Source organism: Astatotilapia calliptera, chromosome 20, assembly GCF_900246225.1.
Source record: "Astatotilapia calliptera chromosome 20, fAstCal1.2, whole genome shotgun sequence".
NCBI classification, from domain to species: Eukaryota; Metazoa; Chordata; class Actinopteri; order Cichliformes; family Cichlidae; genus Astatotilapia; species Astatotilapia calliptera.
Genome location: NC_039321.1, coordinates 3,662,080 through 3,684,298, shown reverse-complemented (window position 1 = coordinate 3,684,298; position 22,219 = coordinate 3,662,080). Strand labels below are relative to the sequence as shown.

The 22,219-nt window shown below is 41.6% G+C and overlaps 1 protein-coding gene across 2 annotated transcripts in view; it reads left to right on the top strand.

The window, feature by feature from the left end:
• elk1 (ETS transcription factor ELK1) overlaps positions 1 to 11,828 on the top strand; it is a 28,067-nt gene extending 16,239 nt beyond the window's left edge. Inside the window, exons 6-12 of one of the 2 annotated variants that reach the window (XR_003270812.1) lie at positions 612 to 1,034; positions 1,121 to 1,271; positions 1,414 to 1,562; positions 3,277 to 3,360; positions 5,040 to 5,141; positions 10,883 to 11,148; positions 11,244 to 11,828. Coding sequence is in view for 1 of the 2 variants with exons in the window: in XM_026154093.1 (XP_026009878.1) it covers positions 612 to 1,034; positions 1,121 to 1,271; positions 1,414 to 1,562; positions 3,277 to 3,360; positions 5,040 to 5,141; positions 10,883 to 10,981 (1,008 nt within the window). In the remaining variant the exon portion in view is untranslated. Of the gene's footprint in view, positions 1 to 611; positions 1,035 to 1,120; positions 1,272 to 1,413; positions 1,563 to 3,276; positions 3,361 to 5,039; positions 5,142 to 10,882 lie in introns of both variants that reach the window. The other variant, XM_026154093.1, reaches the window with a different exon arrangement.
• Positions 11,829 to 22,219: the final 10,391 nt, after the last annotated feature.

Here is a 22,219-nt window from a genome sequence, read left to right as displayed (position 1 = left end):
GAGAACACCTAAAGCTGGACAGACACTGTGCGATGAGCTTGCCTCATCCTACAAGTTGTGCCTCCATCGCTTGTGTCCAGATCACCCGCTGCGCTGCCGTGCTGCTCCGTCTTTTCACTTTCATTTCTGTGTTTGCGTGTGCGCAGTGTGAGAGGCTGCAGTGACGCCCTCAGGACGGCCAACAGGATTTCAAACAGGTTTGATTTTCTTACGACCAAACGATTGATGATCGGGAGCTGGTCGTGAGGTGTTTATCGCTTCTCGTTACCTCACGTATACTACACGATACACGATGAAGGCGAAATTCGGGCCGATCACCAAAACGGTCGCACGACTAAAAAATCGGCTCAAAATGAGCCAAAAATCGCACTGTGCATGCCCAGCATTAGATGACTTTATGAGATATCTCTGCTCTCAGTGACATCGTACAGATCCAAGAGTAGAAAAAACTACTTTAAACGAAGCCTGTTTTTGACTCACAGGGGTTACTTGTACGTCTACTGAAGTCATTATTTGCACCTTTGTCAGTATTCGGTATGAACATCCACCACTGGAACGTTATAAATATGATGGAAAATAACATCGTTCTCGTCTCTGGTTGACATTCCCAGAATCCTCCTGCTGCTCCGCTGAGCGACCCTCCCCAGATTTATCTCACCAACATGGGGGACCCGTCCACCCTCATCACTCTCGGAGGGGGCACGGTGAGCCCCGTCCCCCCTCCTCATGTCTCAATGGGCACACAGGGCCCACAGCAGGAGGATTGTGGGGGCCTTACCAACCCCACCAACTTCCCCTCGCACCACCCGCATGCTGCTCCTCATCAGTCTCACCCTGCCCCTGTGTTCGTTATTATCAACCCACCTCTCAATCAGCAGCAGCAACAGGTGCCGATGACGACTGCTGCTCCTCCTCCCTCTGTCGCTCTTCCTCCCACCGCCCGTCCTCCACCCATCGTCATCAAGGAGGAGAATCTGCCGTCAGAGCAGGAGCTGCTGGAGATGGTGACACTGGATGGGAAACGGGTGGAGGAGGTAAGAGGAGGAGGAAATTCTGGGTTTTTAATAAAAGTTTAACAGAAACATGGTGCTAAGGTGGTGCCCTGTGCTCTTCCATCCAGGTTCCTCAGCTGATCTGTGACTCGGGAGAGCCAGAGCCTCCCCCCACCATTGTGGAAAGCCCGCCCCCGCCCTGCATTGATGCCGGGGTTGGAGTTCAGCAGCCAGCAGAGGAGGAGAGGACAGAGGGTGAGGGCCAGGACACGCTAACAGGTGACAGGAAAGCATTTTAGATGATCTCCCTGATTGAGGAAAGGGTTTTTCTTCCCTCTCTGGGTGGAGCTCACCGAGACCGCCTTTTTATGTCTATTCCCATAATTCATTAGATTTCATTCCTGCGATTTGTTTCCTTCAGATCCAGTCATCCCCCCGGTGACGACGTCCTTGCCGGTGACCTCTCCAGCAGCTTCATCCTCGGACGCCGTTCCTCCGAAACAAAAGAAGCCACGAGGCCTGGAGCTGCCCTCCTCTCCCTCCCTGCCCCCCGGCCTCTCCCTCGATAAGGTCTGCAACACTGCTGGTCACTTTACTAAACATCACATGTAAAAGTTCAGATGTGCTTTACAAACATAAAAAAAATATTTAAAACAGAAAGTCAGGAAGACTATGGCTGCTATGGGTTTCTATGACATAAAATCAAATGTCATAGCAACCGGCGGGATAAGTGACTGGTCAAAACAGTTACAGTCACCTTTTCACCTCTGCTTTGATACCAGGCTCATCATCTAGCTGTGAATCCCTCAAAGACATTTTCTCATATAGTCATGTTTTAACATTGGAAAAATGCAGGTTTTGGTTGTGAAATGGAGAAACATCACTATGTGTGCTATGTAACAACTTGAACGTTAGACATTTATCAGATAAATTGAAGTTTCCAGAATCCTTTGAGTCTGTGATGTGAGTCTCACAGCACTTAAATAAAACGTCCAGGACGAAAAGCTTTTAGCTTTTTCTCTTAAAGCTTTTAGCCGCTCTGGATGTGTTCGTTTTCTTTTCTTTAAACATCAGCAGCACATACTGCAAATGTAAATGACTATAAGACAACTTCAGAATACAACAAGATTAGGTGTAACCACAAATTTATAACATATATCCTGCTAACAAAGAGTAAAAGTCCATATATATTTTATTGTACACATTGTAATACATATTTTTAAAGTGGCAGTGGATCTACTACAAATGACAACAAATAACAGGAATATGCAGAGACTACTGTTAAGACAGTAACAAAAATTAATTGCCAGTCATGCAGAAGTCCGTGGCCACCCCCACAGAGGCTCATTTTAACTCTGTAAAAACCCAGATATTTCCACTTCTGCATAAATAATCACTTTAAATATCTTTTATTGATTTAGGTTTTATTAAAAGGATCTTAAATAGGGACACAGCTGGGCAGTTATTTCTGTCAAAAGCAAAGCGACATCAGCAGAAAGATGTCGATGCTGTTAACAAAGTATGAAACAGTCGGAACATGCACTCCTTTCCACACGGCAGGAAACGACACTGCCAGCCTGCCCACTGGCACTGACCGACTCTTCTTCACAGCTTTTGGACTCGAGTGTCGTTTGCTGTGTGGAGTCTGTGCGCTGACTCTGCAGGAGGAAAGGATGGCACCAGAGTCAGGGAGCGATAGGACACGCCCACACAAAGCAGGCCTGCTACGCCCAGAACGTGTTGTTTAACAAACAAATAATTTAAGTAGAGAGTTTAGTCCTCGGTGATCGTTTTAAAGAGCTCTAAAGTCTTGAATATTGTAGTAAAGCTGTGTAAGTTTTCGGGTTGCCAAAAATGTTTTTATCCAGGAAAACCCTGAAGATATTTTGTGTGCTGCGTCCTCGAGTCCTTATCATGAGCGCACCAAGATGAATGTGACACGTAAACAAAAATCTTCTCCACAGTCCATGATTCATAAGTTTAATCATTCTGCAGTCTGTTTGTTAGCTCTGTGACACACTTCTAATCGACTGATAGGTTTGCTGAAATCTCACAGCGTGTAGGCGCTTTCACCCTGAACTCTAACCCCGTGTGAGCCTTGGCTGTCACAAGATTAAATAAAAATCCAAAAACACATCAGAGCTTTTAACATTTTTATTTATTTTCTCCAAACTATGGGATTATAGGGATTTATATATATTGTGTATATGTGCAAGTGTATGAGTGAATGATTGTGCTGTGTTTAGAGGTAAACGTGTGCTGTTGCTTCCTGTTCCTTCTGCAGGTGAATGCAGCAGTTAACAGTTTATTGGCTCCTGGATCAGCGACCAACACGCTCACCCCGACTGTCATCACCTCCCACGCTCTGGTAAACACTCGCTTGTCTATGTGTGGCACACGTGTCTTTATTCATATAGGCGTCTGTTCGCAACTTGGAGGATTGTGTCGTTCTAGCAGCGATCCTCTTTGCATCGCTGCTGCTGACAACAAGTTGACACGAAACACTTTCCTCTACAGCACCACAGACCTTGAATTCCCTGGAACGTCACTTATCTGTTGTTTTGTCTATAGCTGTTTGTTTAAATTATCTTTATTTCAAATCACGTAACACACAGCAGACTGTGAGAGTTTAGTGTAGAAAACTCGCTCTGCAGGCCTACTTGTTGTTCCTAGAGTATTTAAAAGTAGAACAAGAGGCAGAGCCTTCAGTTTTCAGGCCCCTCTTCTATGGAACCAGCTTCCAGTTTGGATTCAGGAGACAGACACTATAAGCATAAAGTTAGGGCTGGACCAGGTGACCCTGAATCCTTCCTTAGTTATGCTGCAATAGACGTAGGCTGCCAGGGATTCCCATGATGCATTGAGTGTTTCTTCTTCAGTCACCTTTCTCACTCACTATGTGTTTATACACCTCTCTGCATTTAATTGTAAGTTATTATTAACCTCTGTCTCTCTTCCACTGCTTGTCTTCATCCTGTCTTCCTTCTCTCACCCCAACCGGTCGCAGCAGATGGCCCCGCCCCTCCCTGAGCCTGGTTGTGCTGGAGGTTTCTTCCTGTTAAAAGGGAGTTTTTCCTTCCCACTGTCGCCAAAGCGCTTGGTCATAGGTGGTCGTATGATTGTTGGGTTTTTCTCTGTATGTATTATTGTAGGGTCTACCTTACAATATAAAGCACGTTGAGGCGACTGTTGTGGTGATTTTGCGCTGTATAAATAAAACTAATTAGCATAGAGGTGCCAAACGTGCAGCATGCATTTTAGTGTTCGGGAACAGAAATGTACCCAAAGTTCAAAGTCTCGGGAAACATGTTTGAATCATAAATAACTTTATTCATAAAATGATAATTTTTTTTCATCTTGTTGGTTGTTGTTGTTTTTAGAAATGACCTCAGTCATTTTCAATACAAGTGAATCAAAATATTGTTCTTCAGTCCCTAATTACATGTGAAGGTCTTGTATGTGTTTATAAATCCTCTGTGATCTGTTTTTCTCCCAATATCTCAGCCTGTCCATCAGCTAAAAGGATGGTACATTGAATTCAAACATTTTCATTAAGAACTTGTTCTTGTTCACTCTAAAACAAATTTAGAGTATATGCACATATGAAGACTTTCAAGTTTAAGTTTAACTGGCTGAGATCAGATTGAGCTCTGGTTTAGTCCATTGTTCAGTTAACCTTCATCTGAAATGCTGCATTGATATTAAAGCTTGTTTTGATGAGTCATTCTTCCTGTTTTTGATTTGTTCTGCAGTGTCAGGAGTTCTTGAATTAAAGCTTCTTCTTTTTTTTTCTTTTTTTTAACATTTTCTGTCTTTAAATGTGTCATCTGCATTTGTAGAGCGGCTGATAGGAACAACCTGCATTCCTTCCACAGAAAGGAATAAAGACGGATTTCACTGTTAGATACTCTGACTTGTTGATGTAAACAGAACTGAATCTGGTTGGGACGTCCACACAGGAAGTTGAATCATTTGTCAATTGTTTTTCCTTGAAATGTTCGTTCCTGTCAAACACTCTTGGATGTTTCTGTCCATTTATCCTTCCAGACTCCAGTCCTGTTGACGCCCAGCCCTCTTCCCTCCACCATCCACTTCTGGAGCACGCTCAGTCCCATCGCTCCTCGATCGCCAGCTAAACTTTCCTTCCAGGTAATAAATACACTGAGCCCACTGCATGCAGTTCCAACATCCTGAAACACAAATCCACAAACAAATGGATGATAACAAGTGCGACAAAATTCACTTCAGTACCAAAACTCCTTCACAGTAAAATCCTTTAATCAGCTGGAAACATGTGCAGGAACTAAAAGACAATATTGTTTTGGTGAAAGAGAAAAGAATCAGTCTGCAGGTGAAGTTTGTGGTGAAAACTGAAAGAAAAAAGTGTTCAGAGCTGGTTCTCAGAATAAGATACTCGTCTTTTAAAATATAATCTGTCGGTTGTTCATTTGCAGAGCTCACACTGAACCTTACCTTACAGCCACATAATGCTTTGGTCTTTGTCTGTATGCAGGTTTGGTAAATGAAACCACAGCTTCAGTTTCACAGAAAATTCACACGTTTGTGCAGCAAGTTTGCAGTTCTGCTTGTCGCTTCACGCACGCCGTCATGCACACTGGTTCACGTTCAATACATCAGCAGCTGTTAGTTGGGAAGTTTAGACACTTAGATGCTCATTTACACCAGAAGTGAAATCCTACTGCCTGTGGTGATCCGCTTCATTCCTTCTGCAACAATTCATGTCTCAGTCTGCGCTGAAAAGATCATTTTAGAGGCCGTCTGTCATCATTATCGTCCCTTTATCTCTGTGTGCATGTTTTCTGTTGAGTTTGTCATTAAATAAGTTTTCACCGAAATATTTTTCTGCAGCCAAGTTTTAAACAAATATAAACATAAAAGCAGAAAAATTCTCTTATTTCCCTAAGGCTGTGTTTTCACAGCCCGGCGTAGAAATGAGTGGTTAAAAGCATAAACTGTATAAAAGATGGACGTAGCCACCATCATGTCACCCTTTGGTTTTGGGTTCTGCAGCAAGCTGCAGCTACAGACTGTATGGGTGCATCACACACAGACACCGGCTAATTAGTGCAACAAAACAGAACCACAAATTTCTTGCAGGAGCCGTACTGTAGAATACAGGGAGTGCAGAATTATTAGGCAAGTTGTATTTTTGAGGAATAATTTTATTATTGAACAACAACCATGTTCTCAATGAACCCAAAAAACTCATTAATATCAAAGCTGAATGTTTTTGGAAGTAGTTTTTAGTTTGTTTTTAGTTTGAGCTATTTTAGGGGGATATCTGTGTGTGCAGGTGACTATTACTGTGCATAATTATTAGGCAACTTGACAAAAAACAAATATATACCCATTTCAATTATTTATTTTTACCAGTGAAACCAATATAACATCTCCACATTCACAAATATACATTTCTGACATTCAAAAACAAAACAAAAACAAATCAGCGACCAATATAGCCACCTTTCTTTGCAAGGACACTCAAAAGCCTGCCATCCATGGATTCTGTCAGTGTTTTGATCTGTTCACCATCAACATTGCGTGCAGCAGCAACCACAGCCTCCCAGACACTGTTCAGAGAGGTGTACTGTTTTCCTTCCTTGTAAATCTCACATTTGATGATGGACCACAGGTTCTCAATGGGGTTCAGATCAGGTGAACAAGGAGGCCATGTCATTAGTTTGTCTTCTTTTATACCCTTTCTTGCCAGCCACGCTGTGGAGTACTTGGACGCGTGTGATGGAGCATTGTCCTGCATGAAAATCATGTTTTTCTTGAAGGATGCAGACTTCTTCCTGTACCACTGCTTGAAGAAGGTGTCTTCCAGAAACTGGCAGTAGGACTGGGAGTTGAGCTTGACTCCATCCTCAATCCGAAAAGGCCCCACAAGCTCATCTTTGATGATACCAGCCCAAACCAGTACTCCACCTCCACCTTGCTGGCGTCTGAGTCGGACTGGAGCTCTCTGCCCTTTACCAATCCAGCCACGGGCCCATCCATCTGGCCCATCAAGACTCACTCTCATTTCATCAGTCCATAAAATCTTAGAAAAATCAGTCTTGAGATATTTCTTGGCCCAGTCTTGACGTTTCAGCTTGTGTGTCTTGTTCAGTGGTGGTCGTCTTTCAGCCTTTCTTACCTTGGCCATGTCTCTGAGTATTGCATACCTTGTGCTTTTGGGCACTCCAGTGATGTTGCAGCTCTGAAATATGGCCAAACTGGTGGCAAGTGGCATCTTGGCAGCTGCACGCTTGACTTTTCTCAGTTCATGGGCAGTTATTTTGCGCCTTGGTTTTTCCACACGCTTCTTGCGACCCTGTTGACTATTTTGAATGAAACGCTTGATTGTTCGATGATCACGCTTCAGAAGCTTTGCAATTTTGAGACTGCTGCATCCCTCTGCAAGATATCTCACTATTTTTGACTTTTCTGAGCCTGTCAAGTCCTTCTTTTGACCCATTTTGCCAAAGGAAAGGACGTTGCCTAATAATTATGCACACCTGATATAGGGTGTTGATGTCATTAGACCACACCCCTTCTCATTACAGAGATGCACATCACCTAATATGCTTAATTGGTAGTAGGCTTTCGAGCCTATACAGCTTGGAGTAAGACAACATGCATGAAGAGGATGATGTGGACAAAATACTCATTTGCCTAATAATTCTGCACTCCCTGTAGAAAGCCTTTATCGCCATTGTACATAAGACATATCCAAGATTTGGTGAAATATTCTGTACAGTGCAAAAACATTGAAGTAGAAAAATGAGAGAAAACAATGAAAGCTTATAAAACTATGTAAAGAATAAAGGCTGCTATAAAGAAGACACACACACATATTAAGGATTCACCATTCACTGTTGAACTTCACATTAGTTGCTAAATAATCATTTGTTTTGTTTATTTATACGAGCTCAAATTTGTGATAGCTCAAGGGAAAAAACTGAGTTTGTTTTACCTGGCGCTTGGTGCACCTGTGCTGCAGGGCAGGAGGTTGAACAGTTAATGTCCAAGGTGAAAAGGGTCTTAAATTATTTTCCTCGCCCCGCTGAGACACCAAGATCTGGAGATGTCCTCCAGGGAGGGCAATGTGCAGCCGGTGGTTCTCTGGGAAGTGTTGATGGACGTCTGCACTGAGCAGGTCCCGCACTGTGATGCATTCACTGCCTGTTCAGTTGTTATGAAGGTGGAAAATATTCATAGAGGCCCAAAAGGGATTTTTGCACCAGGCTGTAAACATGCCTTTTAATGCTGTAAAGTTGTGCATTTTAACATGGGAGTCTGTGCGTTAACACACTTTCAGAACGAGTAAGTCAACTGTATGAAGCAACAACTGTCGCTCGCTCATGAAAACTGACTCGCCTTCAATTTACTGAGCGATAAAATGACACGATGAAGCATCAGCGTAGCATCAGTCATATGTTCAGTGGAGACTCTGTAGCATGGTGTCCGGCCACACTGGCTTTATGTAGTGAAATTAGAAGACGATTTATGGATGACCATCATTGATGGGAGGCCCTTATCTTTACTTATTTGGCATTGAAGAGGAAAGCATCATCACAGAATCACCAAAGTATAAAAACTGGTTTTCAGGACACAAGCTCCTCTACCACAAGCACACACACACACACACACACACACACACGGCTACTGTGCACTGCGGGTACCTGAATCTGATCCAGGGTGCCTGCACGCACACACATACACACACGCAAACACACACATATACTATGTGAGGACTCGTATTGACGTCAGCCTTAATCTGAATATAGTTCTAAACATGAATCCTAAATCCAGGTGTAAACCCTGTAAACCTGAAGGTCTCAATCAAAGTGAGGAGGGGCGTCCTCGCATGATCTAAGATACACACAAGTCCCCACATTGATAGATGAACGAGAATACACAGAGCTGGTTTGTGTGTCTGCAGGTTTCTGGCCCAGCTTGAAGTCCGTCTGTTATCTGTTATTAAAGGTTCAGTTCACTCAGTGCATAAACAACAGCACATTCTGAGTCTTCTCTCTGACGGAGTCGTAATAATGATTATAATGCACTAAAATACACTGCACATTATCTCGTTACAATGGGACCTGTCAGGATGTGGGTTATATTAGACAGCCGTTGAACAGGGAGCGCTTGAAGCTGATGTGTTGGAGGCAGGAAGGATGGGCGGTGCGAGGATCTAGGCCAAAAAATGTTTTAAAAAGAAGAGGGAAAAGCTTCAAACGTTAAATATTTTTTAATGTTTGCATGCCTGTGTGCACAGTTGGGTAGTTTAAGCATTTATTTGTCTATAACTAGTATCATTAAGTCATTTCGTCCTGTGTTCTGAAACAAAGGTGTTAAGTTTTCTCTGCTGTTTGTATCGTGACGCTGTGATACTTTGTCGCCTCCTTGTGGTGCAGCTAAAAACTGCAGGCTGTGAAAACCCTGCAGCTTCTCAGTAACATCTTTCATGACCTGCTAGAAAAAGCTGTGTTTTAACCCATTTTAACTCTTCAGTAACGGAAAAAGTGTTCAGCTGGTTTTTTACATTGTAAGATGAGGATTTGGGCTACAAGTGTGAAGAAACCAAAAGGAGAGTTTTTAAGCGTTCTGTGTCCGAGCGGAAATGTTCAAATATGAAAGATTTTCCACCATGTGCTCACCAGACCTCAGTGATCTAGTGAGACTATAAATAAATATCTGTTATTTAAACAGGTTGCCTCTTTATCAAGACAGACCAGTGTACAAGGGCAAAGTGTGCAGTTTTAGAGCAGGCAGAGGTACAGGTAACCCTTGAGGCCTGAGATTATGAGTACTACATTAAAAATGTAAGTAAAGAACAGGTAAACCAGGCAGGCTTAAATCATAGTAAGTACCCCTGAGTCCTGGGTTTCTCAGGGTTATGTCTGTATTTTAAGTAAATGAAGTGTCAGAATATTTTTTCAGCTTCCATCACGTGCCCAGTGGGACTTTACAGAGTTTACAGACACTGTTTGGGAGTTTTGCTTTTATATAGTTTAACCATTTCAAGTACTTTTCTCCAGAGACTCAAATGTTCGACCTTTAATCTGAAGACAAAGTGTTTAATTTGAGTCATTGTGTGATGTGTTATTCTTGGAAAAACGTAATGAGACGAGATAAACTGCAAGATCGCAAATCTCCACCAAGACACCTCAGTCTCTGGGCACGATTTACTTTTAAGGGAATAGTGTTTGTATTTTGTATGCAAACATTGTTTAAGAGCAGCATGAATAACACCAACTTATGATGTAACATTATGCTACAGTTTATTTCTAACTAGGCAGCTCATTCTCGTTTTCTTGACTATATTTTAAAGATATAAAATATTTATAGGTCAACTTGAAAGAAACCCAGATGTGTGAGGTCAGAGGTCAAATGTGACATGATACTTTAAATTTTAATATGTTACTTTAACACACACCACACTTGTAAGAATCATGGTTTCTAAGTTGAGGCGGTTTTCAACCAATAAATAAATAAAAGACTGCAGAACCAAATTTTAATGGATTGTTAACATCAAAACTTTATTCAAAGCGTTTGTGTTTACAGATAAAATGGCATGCAGGCATAAAAAGGAATCAGTTACACATTCTTCCGTCAATGTGCAAACCTTAAAGTGTTCAGAAGCGACGGGCTCAGTTTGCTTAAAAATGCCTTAAATGTCCTAGAATCGGTAAATTGGCTACTGAGGAAGAAAAATAATTCATAAACCTCATCAGTGTGCATCATGTTCTACAGAAAGACAAAAAAGAAAGTGAAGCTGAAAAACAGCTGATTTTTACCAAGTTGGCAGGATATTTTCTAACATTCCTTCAAAATAAAACGTCAAGTTTTCATCTTCAGTGTCTCTTTCTGTCTCTTCTCAGTTTCCCTCTAACGGCAGTAATCAGATCCACATCCCGGCTCTGAGCGTCGACGGCCTCTCCACCCCCGTGGTCCTCTCCCCGGGGCCCCAGAAGCCCTGAGCTCCCCGCCCGCCTGAAGCAGCTCTTCACCGGGCACAACCTCGCCCAATGATCTCCTCAACTCCTGGAGGGTCGGAGGAAAAGCCGGATCTGCACTGACTCTGAAATGCATCACTAAAAACCCGACGCCATGAGAAGTTTAGGCTGCATCGGCTGACTCTTTTTGGGTAGGTGTCATGGTTTGTGTGGGCCTTTCACTGGTGGACGCGTTCACAGCCGAGGATCAGTCAGACCCTCCGCTGATTCTTACACTTTCCAACAGGTGGGAATCTGCGCTTTGTCCTCCTTCCACCTTCCTGTTTCTTTCATAGCTTTGTACTCAAACACTATGACAGCGGGGTTTCGAGAGAACCAGATGCTTCTCTCGACTTGAACCCGACACGAGGACATAAACGGCAACTAAAGGCCACGAGAAGACGGAGGGATGTTTTTCTCTTTTTCTACTGGTGTTTTTTAAACCTGTCGTTGGATTTCTTTCTATAATATTGTGAGGTCTTTACCTTGCGATGCAAAAGTGCTCTGACGTGACTGTTGTCAAATAAAACAGCTTAACCTTGAAGATGGCTTTTATAGCCGGTCTGCTTACTGAAAACTGACAGCAAACAAATGTCTGTTTTCAAACGGTTTCTTCAGTGTGTGACGGAGGGGAACCGGAGAAAAGCTGGAGCCGTCTCTTATTTGAGTTTTTACTAAACAGAAGATTTGACTTGACGTTTTCTGGGAGTAACTGATCGCGGACTGGAAGGAGGGAACGTTCACATGTTTGTGTGTAAAAGGATCTGCAGTTCCTCATAATCTCACATTTTTTCTGATGGGATCTTTTGTTTTTTAAATTCGAGGTTATTTATTTCTGTCTTGTTTTCAATGCACCTTTCTCTGCAGATTCCTTAAAGGTTCTTGACTGTTTTTAAAACAGTCTCATCTTTTTTTCCCTCATTTTTTAAGCTACCAGGCGACTCTCTCCCAGTTGGAATTTAATTTCAGCACCAACACTGACATTTTATAAACTCACCTTCTGCTGGATTTCGTCAGAAACGACTTTCAGAGCCTTTTAAGGGTTGTTGCTTTGCTCTTACTGGCCGATTTTAAAGGTCACGCCTTTCTCTGGTTCTGCATGGCCTGTTTTTTTTGTTTTTGGTTGTTTATTGTTTGTTTTGTTTCGAGTGGACTCCTCAGCAGCATTTCGAACTGACCAATCACAAAGGATGAAGATGACGGTGGACCTGAGGTTTTTCAAAGCCAAGTTCTTTCTCTATAAAAGTGTCTAAATGTGACAGATTGTATATTTTCTCACAGAGTTTAATGTCCAAACTGAACTGAAGTGTCTGTCAGACTTGATTTAAAGGTTTTACCGAGGACAGAGTCACATTCCTTTGGTTTTTAAAACAGTGATAGATGAGTTTGCGTTACTTATTAACAACTGCTTATTGTTTGAATCTCAGCAGTCATTCCAGAGATTTTATTTGAGCAGCTCTGAAAAATAAATGTTTTGTTCCAAAAGCCTTGGAACAAATCTGCAGTCATGTTGCCACAAGTTGAAAGAGTCGCATTTATTCTCCTTTCACTGAGAGTGTAGGATAGCCTTTAATATATTGAAAGCTTTTTCCGTGCAAAAACCAACAACAAAGGACCGAGTTTAATGACACTCTGTCATACCGGGGCTTATGATTGAAACATTTCAAATAATTTGATCAATTTGTGTTTAATAAAGCACCAAAAACCATAAAAAACATAAATTCTCCAACATCCAAGTCAAAGTCTACGTCCTCATTTTGTACAAACATCAGCACAACATTTCAAAATTAAAAAGGCATTAGAAAAGCATCAGATGGTCTTTAGTGTCAACCTTGGAACAAGATGACTAAGAAAATGTTTTTTTTCCTTTATGGCTTAAACGCGTATTTAATTGGATCTCTGAAGACATCCTTGATGGCAGGGGCTGATTTATCTGTTTATCTGTGTGTGAAAAAAATTTAGTTCTCTGAAATTTAAATAAAAACTAAACTTTCAGATAAAATACAAATACACAGGAACTGGCTCTAACTTTAGTCTTTGTCAGTTTGGTAAAATTTGCTCTCAGAGTTGAACTTAAACTCCTCGAGGTCATAAATAATCTGACCACATCAAATGTCAACGACCTCGTAGTACCATGTAATCCCATCACAACACCTTACTCTCAGACTGCTGGCTTACTTCTGTTTACTGAGTTTCTAAAATTTAGAGTGAGAGGCACAGCCTTCGGTGTTCAGGCTAATCTCCACTTTCAGACTCTCTCAGCTTTGCTGCTGTAGGCTCAGCCTGCTGGAGGACTTCCCATGATGCACTGAGAGTTCCTTCTCCTCTCCCACCTCTTCACTCCCTGCTGCAGATCGCAACGTTTTCTTTCTTGATTCTCGGGTGACGTATACGTCTGCCCCTCCCTCAGCCTGGTGCTTCTGGAGATCTCTTCATGTTTAAAAAGAAAAAGAAGTTCTTTCTGCCCTCTGTGTTGCACACAGGGGATCAGCTGATTGTTGGGGTTTTCTCTTCAACCCCGTAGACTCTTTTTGATTTAATTCCAATTAAATTAAATAAAATAAATTTGAATGAAAAAGGAAGAAATGAAACCTTTAAAAACTAACAACTAACACTAAACACTTTCATTGATTTAAAAACTAAACTCAAACAAACTAAAATTGAACTGAAACCTGATTAACGATTAAACATAACTGTGTTAAATGTTGTCCCGTCAGTTCTTACAGTTGGATTTGAGATTATTCAAAGATGAGCATCCTCTAATCTTCAGGGCACCGCAGTGATTTTTATCCACTTAAGAACTTTAAAAGATCAAAACTCTGCAGAACAAAGTATCAGATTATCAGTTTTAAACATTTTTTAAATCCTTGCTGGTAAAGTTTGATAATTTTAGGTTGTGAGACATGCGGTCGTATGTTTTGTTCTCTCAGCATCGGCTATGAAGCATATGAGTTTTACTGTACATGATTTACAAACAACTAGGAGGCTTCATGCATTAGAACAATGATTAGTTGGATTTTGTGCAGTCTTTAGTTTTGTTTACGGACCTTTTCCACTAATACCTGCTCGGCTCGGTTTTCAGGGTTTCCCATTAGGTGGTAGTACCTGGTACCTGCTCCATTGGGGTTCTGAATGGTCCTAAAATGTGACTGCATGTCAACAGACAGCATGCAGCAGATGGGCCAGTCAGTGGCGTCCCTCGATGTGTCATGAGAGCAAGTCCTTTACAAAATTCCAAACCGCCATTTTTGAAATCCGGCAGTGAGGGAAAGTGGCTCCACACAAACCAACACCGTGATCCGGTGATGAGGTGCAGACACTTGGCATCGGTTTGGCAGCAGGTATACCAGCGCTTCGATATCCTCCACTGTTGTGTTGTGGCGCATACGAATGACATCACAGGAATTTTGGCGGTGTTGCCACAGCAACCCCAAGGACACTGATGCGGTTGTATTATAATAGAAAACAACTGAAACAGAGTCGAGCCGAGCAGATCAGACTGGATACTTGGTTCTCTCCGATGACCTGTAGTTTCGCTTGATTTACACGAACATGTGATTTTTAAAGCGTGTTTGACGGGAACTTGTGGCAACATCGAAAACCTGCAGAGACAAAAAAAAAAGTTTTGTTTTGTTTGTTTGTTTGTTTGTTTCCCCCAAAATTGTAGACAGACACTGACTCATGTTCCTCTAAAAAAAAAAAAAAAAAAAAAAAACCCAGACTGTTGATGTTGTTGTTGTTGTTCGTGTTATTTCTAATGCTAGCTGTGGTTGCCACGGTAACCTGACCCGACTGTTGCCGCCCTGCAGGTTGCTGTTGTCATTGCTGTTGTTATCGTTGTTGCTGCTGGAGCTGTTAACGTGTTTCTATGCTTCTGTGTGTGACGCCAAGGCTGCAGACACACACACACACACACACGCACAATGCAATCTTTGTGAGGATTCATTGGAGGGGTCGGTCCGTCCATGCTAACTCAAGCTTTGCTCAGTTACTCGCTGTGATGTTGCTACTGCTGGCACATCTTGCGCTCTGGCTCGTTGCGCACTTACACGTCTTTATCACATAAATAAGATCATCTCCCACGTTTGCATCAAGGGTGAGGAGGAAGCTCGGGCATAGATACCCAGAAGGTGCAGAACATGCTCCAAGAAAACAGAAGTTAACGAAAACTTGTGTTCATATTTGAATTACCCCTTTCTCCAAATTCATAACATTACGTTTCGATATTTCAGTGACATTTCTCTTAAGATTACAGTTTAGGGTGCACTGCTGTGCCGACCACGCCACAAATTACTGCAGCATCACTGCTGTGCTTTTTACCAGCAGCATGGTGTCATTACCAAATCTGTAACTACCTGTTTCTACTTGAAAAGTATGATGGGGGAAAGAAAATACTGCACTAACTGAGCTAAGAGATTTTTGGTGGCAAAGGTGGGCCCACTGGTGGTAGTCTCTATGGGAAGGGCTGCCAAAAGAAATGCACAGTCATCCATATTTCTTCTGTACAATACTATGCTTTGGGTTGCAGACCGGTTCAGAAAAAGGCAAGAAAGCGGAAGTTGCTTTGCTCCAACAGTGTTTAAAGTTCAACAGACAAGTTGGAGAAATTTAGGCAGGCGTTGAAGCGCAGCAGGAGCTGCACTTTTCTGCACTTCCACTAATGGCCAAAGTGAGTCAGTCACTATTGACTCATGTTCAAATGTCCAACTTAGGTAAAATGGTCTTTGCACCTAGAGCAGGGCGATATGGCCAAAAATATTTATCACGATATATATTTGAAAATTTGCGATAACGATATAACTGACGATATAATTGATGCGAGACAAAATACAACTCCACAACATTACTAGCGCAAAAAGACAACCTTCCATTTATTTTCACTTAAACAAGAAGCTGGTTTTTATGTGCATTAAAGCTTTATAAAAATGTAACAGTGCAAATGCAAATTCCTTGCTGAAAGTTTAACCAAAAGGCATTTCCAGTAGAAATGGGCTGACATATCCTGAGCATAACCATGTATAATATCCACTGAAGTTAAAAATAGGTGCTTTGCAACATTAAACTGCAGTGTGCAGTACGCATTTTTCGGACCATAAGGTGCACGGGATTATAAGGCACATTAAGCGAAACAAAGCAGTCAGATAAATCAAACTTTATTCAACTCATTCTTCTTGCTTCCTCCACTTCTGTACCATTGATTCATTAATGTTGAATTCTCTGGCAGCTGCTCTATTCCCATGTTGCAGTATATTAATGACTAACCTCGTATTGTGGATGGATTATCTCAGTTGTTCTCCTGACTGAAGTTTGGTCCGTTTACAGCATCCTGCCATGCGATTGCATTTGTCTCTAACCATGAAGAACCTTAACGTTAACTTTTATAAGTGGAAAAGTGTTAGTGTTGGTCCTCCAGCTTCACTGTTTATGTTATGCTAACATAGCTGTGTCGCTAGCGATCACGTAGCACATCATTATATACCAGCTAGCCCAACTTCAGTAACCCTACAAACGTCATTGCTGTTTAGTTTCCTGTCTTCATTTATGTTGGAAGTGATAGCAGAGCTGTACGTTTGATTTTTTTTCAGAAATCTCTCAGTCAGAACATGCTATATCATGCTAAGGTAACTAGCGAAACTAGCGAGCTAACTTCCGCTAGCTTCCTGCTAACTTCTAACTCCGTTAAATGTAATAACTTTTGTTTTCATGGATGCCTGGAAGTTAAACTTCATAGTTACCCCTGGTAAAGCAGCAATGCTGATCGTTTTATTAAAGATGAAAGAATTTAGACAGTTTTTAACTCTCAGTGATGCTGCAGTGTTGTTTGACCTGAAGTATACGGAGTTTAGGACCCAGATTACTCCCAGATTTAAGGGCATCTTAGTCCGACGGCCGCTTGCATGTTCTGCAAAAAAAATGTGCTTTGTCGTGTATCTGACGGACAAACACCAAACCAGTTCCACATCACTGAAGTTGCACCATTTTTACAAACCAATTCTGGTTCATCTGTTTCACTCAACAATCGGCCATGTGCGTATGAAAACAAAGGCACTGCGCATGCGCGTTTTACTCCCATTCTATCGCGATATTTCATTTTCCTATCGTTGCCTAACATTATACCAGTATTACCGTGAACGGTATAATATGGCCCAGCCCTATTTGCACCCTACAAAATATTATTGTGAAAAATGTAATTTGTTTTGATTTGACAGATGTTCCCCTCTGCTAGTCGTAGAACTGGACCTGTCTTGTGTGTGCTGTTGGCACTTTTTGGATTATTTTTAATGGAAAAATGTGTCTTTGTTTACAGTCAAATGTAATGGCAGCAAGTATCAAGTATCTAAGCTTTTAGGTTCAAGGTTGGTTGAGCTAAGAGCAGTGCAGTGTCTGCAGTGAGGTTCAGGCTGAGGACAGGGGCGCTCTGGATTTGGACAGATGGTTCATAGATGAGAGGAAAAGCCCGACTACCCAACCTTTCAAAGGTGGGTCCTCACAAGGTTGACCCTCTATTTGGTTCCCACAAAGATAGCTGTGCAAGCACACACGCGCACACACACACACACACACACACAGCTGGAGCGTCAGGGACTGAGTGAAGCTCGTATTCAGTGTTTCCACCTTCACTGAGGTTATTCTGCAACTCGTTAAATACCTGAAACATCTTTCTTTACTACTTAATTTTTTTTACAATGTGAAGTTTAAAAAGGAACAAAAAATCTGATTCAAGATAGAGGTTCTAGTTTTCTCTACCTGATCCAAGCTGGAACCATCCTTCATCAGCTCCTCTGAATTCAGCCTCAGATCGGTCCCTGACGGCGGGATTTCCCAGCCTTTGCGGCGACGTAAACGCAGCACCAAGCCATCGTGTTCGACTGTTCTCTCTTTACAGCATGACTCTATTTTTCTATCAGAGATAATGTGTTTATATTGCGTATAAGATTTAAAGAGTGATGAAGCCTTAAAGATTTCAGCTGCAGCAGAAGAAAGATGCATCCTCATTTAAAAAAAGAAAGAAAGAAAAAAGATACTACCTGTTGTGTATCTTTCTTTCAGAGCATGATGATGAAAAATAAGCCATTTATAACTTTGTGTATTGAGTTTTGGACGCAGGGTTTGAGTCTGACATGTTTAACTTCAAGCTAACCTTTCTCTCACCAGCAGAACATGACGAATGTCTTTATATCGATTAGAAACTGCTTTGCATTCTGGGTAATGTCCAGATTTCTGTTTTTGAAACTCATCACCATCTGAGCGAACTTGACGAGGGGTCTGCTTTGCAAACGCTGCCTGTATGCAGATGAAAGATGCTTGCAAAGTGACATTTGAGGAAATACTTCACCTGCAGGCCTTTAAGTCTTAAAACAATATTTTCAGACGTCTTTAATTCACAGAAGTCTTAAACTGTCTCTCTCGAATGTGAATCACTGAAAGGAAAGCACGTTATGGAAGAGGCAAAGCAAACCCCTGCCTCCAGTTACATAAGGCATCTTTTCACTGTAGGGGCAAAGTGTTGTAAAGGTATCTGCCTTAACAAAGTTCTTGGGCGCTTTCTCCAGGTTTAAAGAATCAGAATCGAAGCCACTCAGCGGTTCCTACCCCGAAAAGGGTTTCTGTAGAGTTGGTTCCTGAGATCTGAACATGCGAAGATTGAAAGCCAAAACAGCCGGCTGGTTCCTGCAGTCAGAGGCGGTCTGTGGACATGTACTCAGGATTTGGTGATGAGTTTCACTTCATAAACATCATCAGTTAGATTTTCTGCTCTGGTTTCTTGACATTTATAAAGGAAGCCGTTCCTTAAATCCAGTGAGGAACATCTGTTGTTCCTGAGCTTTCTGTCTGTTCACTTGAGGCCTGGAGTTTTCTCAGTGGTTTTCATCTCATAAACCAAAAGTTGTTTGGGTTTTTCACGTTGACGTCCAAAGCCTGGACAGACTTTGCTGCCGGTCATTCTGCATTTGAGCGTACCGTCCAGCTGCACTTCAGAAACTGTTCGTGTGCAAACCAGCTCAGTGCAACTTAATGAATCTTTGTCTTACTGTAACACTGTTTAGAATTATAGTAACTTTGATATGGTAATACATCTAATGTATGACTTGTTCAATGACAAAACATAACATGAAAAATGAATAAATATTCACGCCTCTTTTAAGACAGTGATTTCTTTTTATAACTAATATTTATAATCTGCTTCCTGTTATCATATGTATGTATCTGCTTTACTTTTTAGTAATTTAAATATGAAATAGGTCATTCATGCTGGGAAGTATGAGCAGCTTCTTGTTATAATGACAAAGATAGAATAAAAGTTTAAAAAAAGGCGTAAAAAGAGAAATTAAATGATGACGGTTCTGGTTTTCACCGGGAAGAGTTTTTTGTTATAACAACAACTGCCTCCTTATGTCAAAGGTTTGTGGAAAATAACTAGAATTTAAGCTTAAAATCTTTCTTGCCAGAAAAGTTTAACATTATGCAAAAATTAAAATTTTTAAATGCTGTCATTCAGTTACTTTTTTTTAATTTTGCAATTTTGAATTAACATTTGCACGTCTGTCGAGCGGTTTCATCCTTTGGTTATTGAGCCTTAATTGCACAGTTTAAATTTCTAGTCTTGAGGGCAAAACTAGCAATTTAAACTTAGAGAAAGAGTACTGACCCATGATCCTTTGCAGCAGAATGACAGACAGAAAGCTCCGGAAGCCGATGGCTGACGCGCCTCCTAATTGTAAAGAGGTTTTCTGTCCACAGTTTGTGTGGAAATCTTCACTGTATATAGACACAAAATATAATCTGAACATATGAATTTGCTATATATTCTGTACCATGTGACAGGCCTGACCAATGGGCTGGGGGTTGTTAATGACGTGTTGTTCCTGTGGCCTGTCGTTGCTGTCAGATCCTGCGTGGCCCCTCCCCTCCTCGGCTGTGATTGGCCATGGAGTTTATTGATGTAAAGTGGTGGGGCCTGCTTTTATTTTTCTGAGATAGAGTGCTACATGTTTAACATGTTATTTACTGGAACCATTTAAAAGAAAAGCTATTTTTTATGGACGTGACTTTAGTTTTTGTTGGTGTACCATGTTATGCTGATGATTCCTCTTGTTTTCTACAAACACACATGCACACACACTGGGAGGACGGTAATAAAACTATTTTGTCCTGTACAGTTTGTACTGTCTCATTTATGACTTTTGAATGCTAAGCATACCTGGGCACGGGAAGCCGTTTAGTTCAAACTTCTAGCATACATGTTGAGTGCTTGTGATGAGTTACCCTTAGTTAAAAAACAATAAACTTCAGATTTAGAAATGTAAGAATTCTGAGAGGAAACGCTCGCTCAGGATTTTGCTGATTGTTGCATTGTGGATCACTGTGGATGTGGGGTACTTTTACTGCACCGCTTTAATGCCATGGATTTAATCTCTGCTAATGCTAGCGCTAACTCGGGCCACCTCACTTGCCGCTCATGTGACACGCTCCCATTTCTCCATCAAGAGTCTCCCAGTGGAGGTTAGAGAGCCGGAGGCTGCAGGTCCCAACCTTAAACCAAATCTTCACAGTTAAAGATAAAGGTTTACCAGGACCTCTTTTTGTCCCCACATGTCAGTGTGATAACAGACAAATGTCCCCATAGCATCAGTAATGCAAGTACACACACTTTTCTGATGGGAATAGTGAGTTTTAATCCAGACTAATCTGGATTTGAGAGGCTGCAGGATTGTTTTCACTCAGCAGGAGTTCACACCGAGTCTCTCACACACACATAAGATGCTCTGTGTGTGTGTGTGTGTGTGTGTGTGTGTGTGTGTGTGTGTGTGTTCGCCTCAACCAAATTTTCAAAGATAAGTCTTCCATTTTATTGTTTACACTGAACTTTGACCTGATTTGTCATAAATCTCCTGCAGATAACAACATGAAGGCTGATGACAGTTTATGTGATGTGTGTGTGCGTCTTCTTACACACACACACTGATTCTCAGGGTACAAGCTGACACACATTTACAGATAAAACAGGTTGGAGGAAAAACCTACTTTGCATTGTGGGAGAATTTGGGTTGAACTCGAACGAGGAGGGAATCAGATGTCGGTGCTTCCATCCAGCTGCAGCTCAGAGGTTTAATAAAACATGAATCCATGCTTTACTTTTTATTAAACCTCTGATCCTCTGAACATGAGTTCACCTCTGGTCAGGAAAAGAGCAGGTGGAGTAAATCCTCCTGTTGGCGTCCTTAAACCACACAGAAGAAAGGACGAGCCTTGGAGCTGTCAGTGGTTGGTCTTGTTGTTCTACGGGAGACGCTGATCATTTATTCCAGTATGAACAGAGATTAATGGAGGCTCTGAGGAGATGTAGCCCAAAAATGTATTTTCATCATCGATAGAGGAGAACAATTGCAGTTAAAGCCCCGAGTCTCATAGACCTCACATTACCACCTTACAGCATTTTGATTTGAAGCATGATAGCATCAGCTTCAACCCCCAGCAGCTGCTTCCTATACACACACACGCTGGTTTAACTGTACTGTTAATGTATGGTTACTGTTTTCTGCAAGGTGCAGTTTTTATGGTCTAATTAGCTTTCATGTTTAAAAAGAAAAGATTATTGATATTACATCTCTGAAAACTGAAACAAAAAGGTTTGAATAATTATCTCAGCAGTTTGACCCCGGCTCGCCCATATTGGCTAAGAAGGTGAACACAGGACTGCTGGCGTTTCTTTTGAGGAAGTGCTTTTAACACTAAATATTTGCAATTGGTTTTTGTTTTGTTTTAATTTAAGTCATGCTTTCATTTTCATATTCATCTCCAACAACACGGGAATTTTTTAAATGATGTTTTATCCACAAATTGAGAAAAGGTTATAATAGCAAACAGCAAGTGTCATCAACTAGACGTTCACTCAAAGAAAGGCCCCAAATGCACACCAAATAAATAACAAACAAATAACAGAATACAGAGCGGGCAAAGCCTTAAGTAAATAATAACCACGGAGGGTCAGTGACTGGGACGGAGAGGGAGTGGCCTAGTAAATCAGGTTGCAGGAGCGGGCACAGAAAAGGCATCAGAGGAACAGGAGGGATTCTGTAACAGACGGAGAGGCAGGAACTTCACAATCATAAGCAGGTGAAACGAGAAGGTCGGAGGGCAAAGAGATGGAGAATATCCAGGTGAGATTGAACCAGGGAATGCAACACCTCCAAACACAGGGAAAACAGAGTTACACGAGGA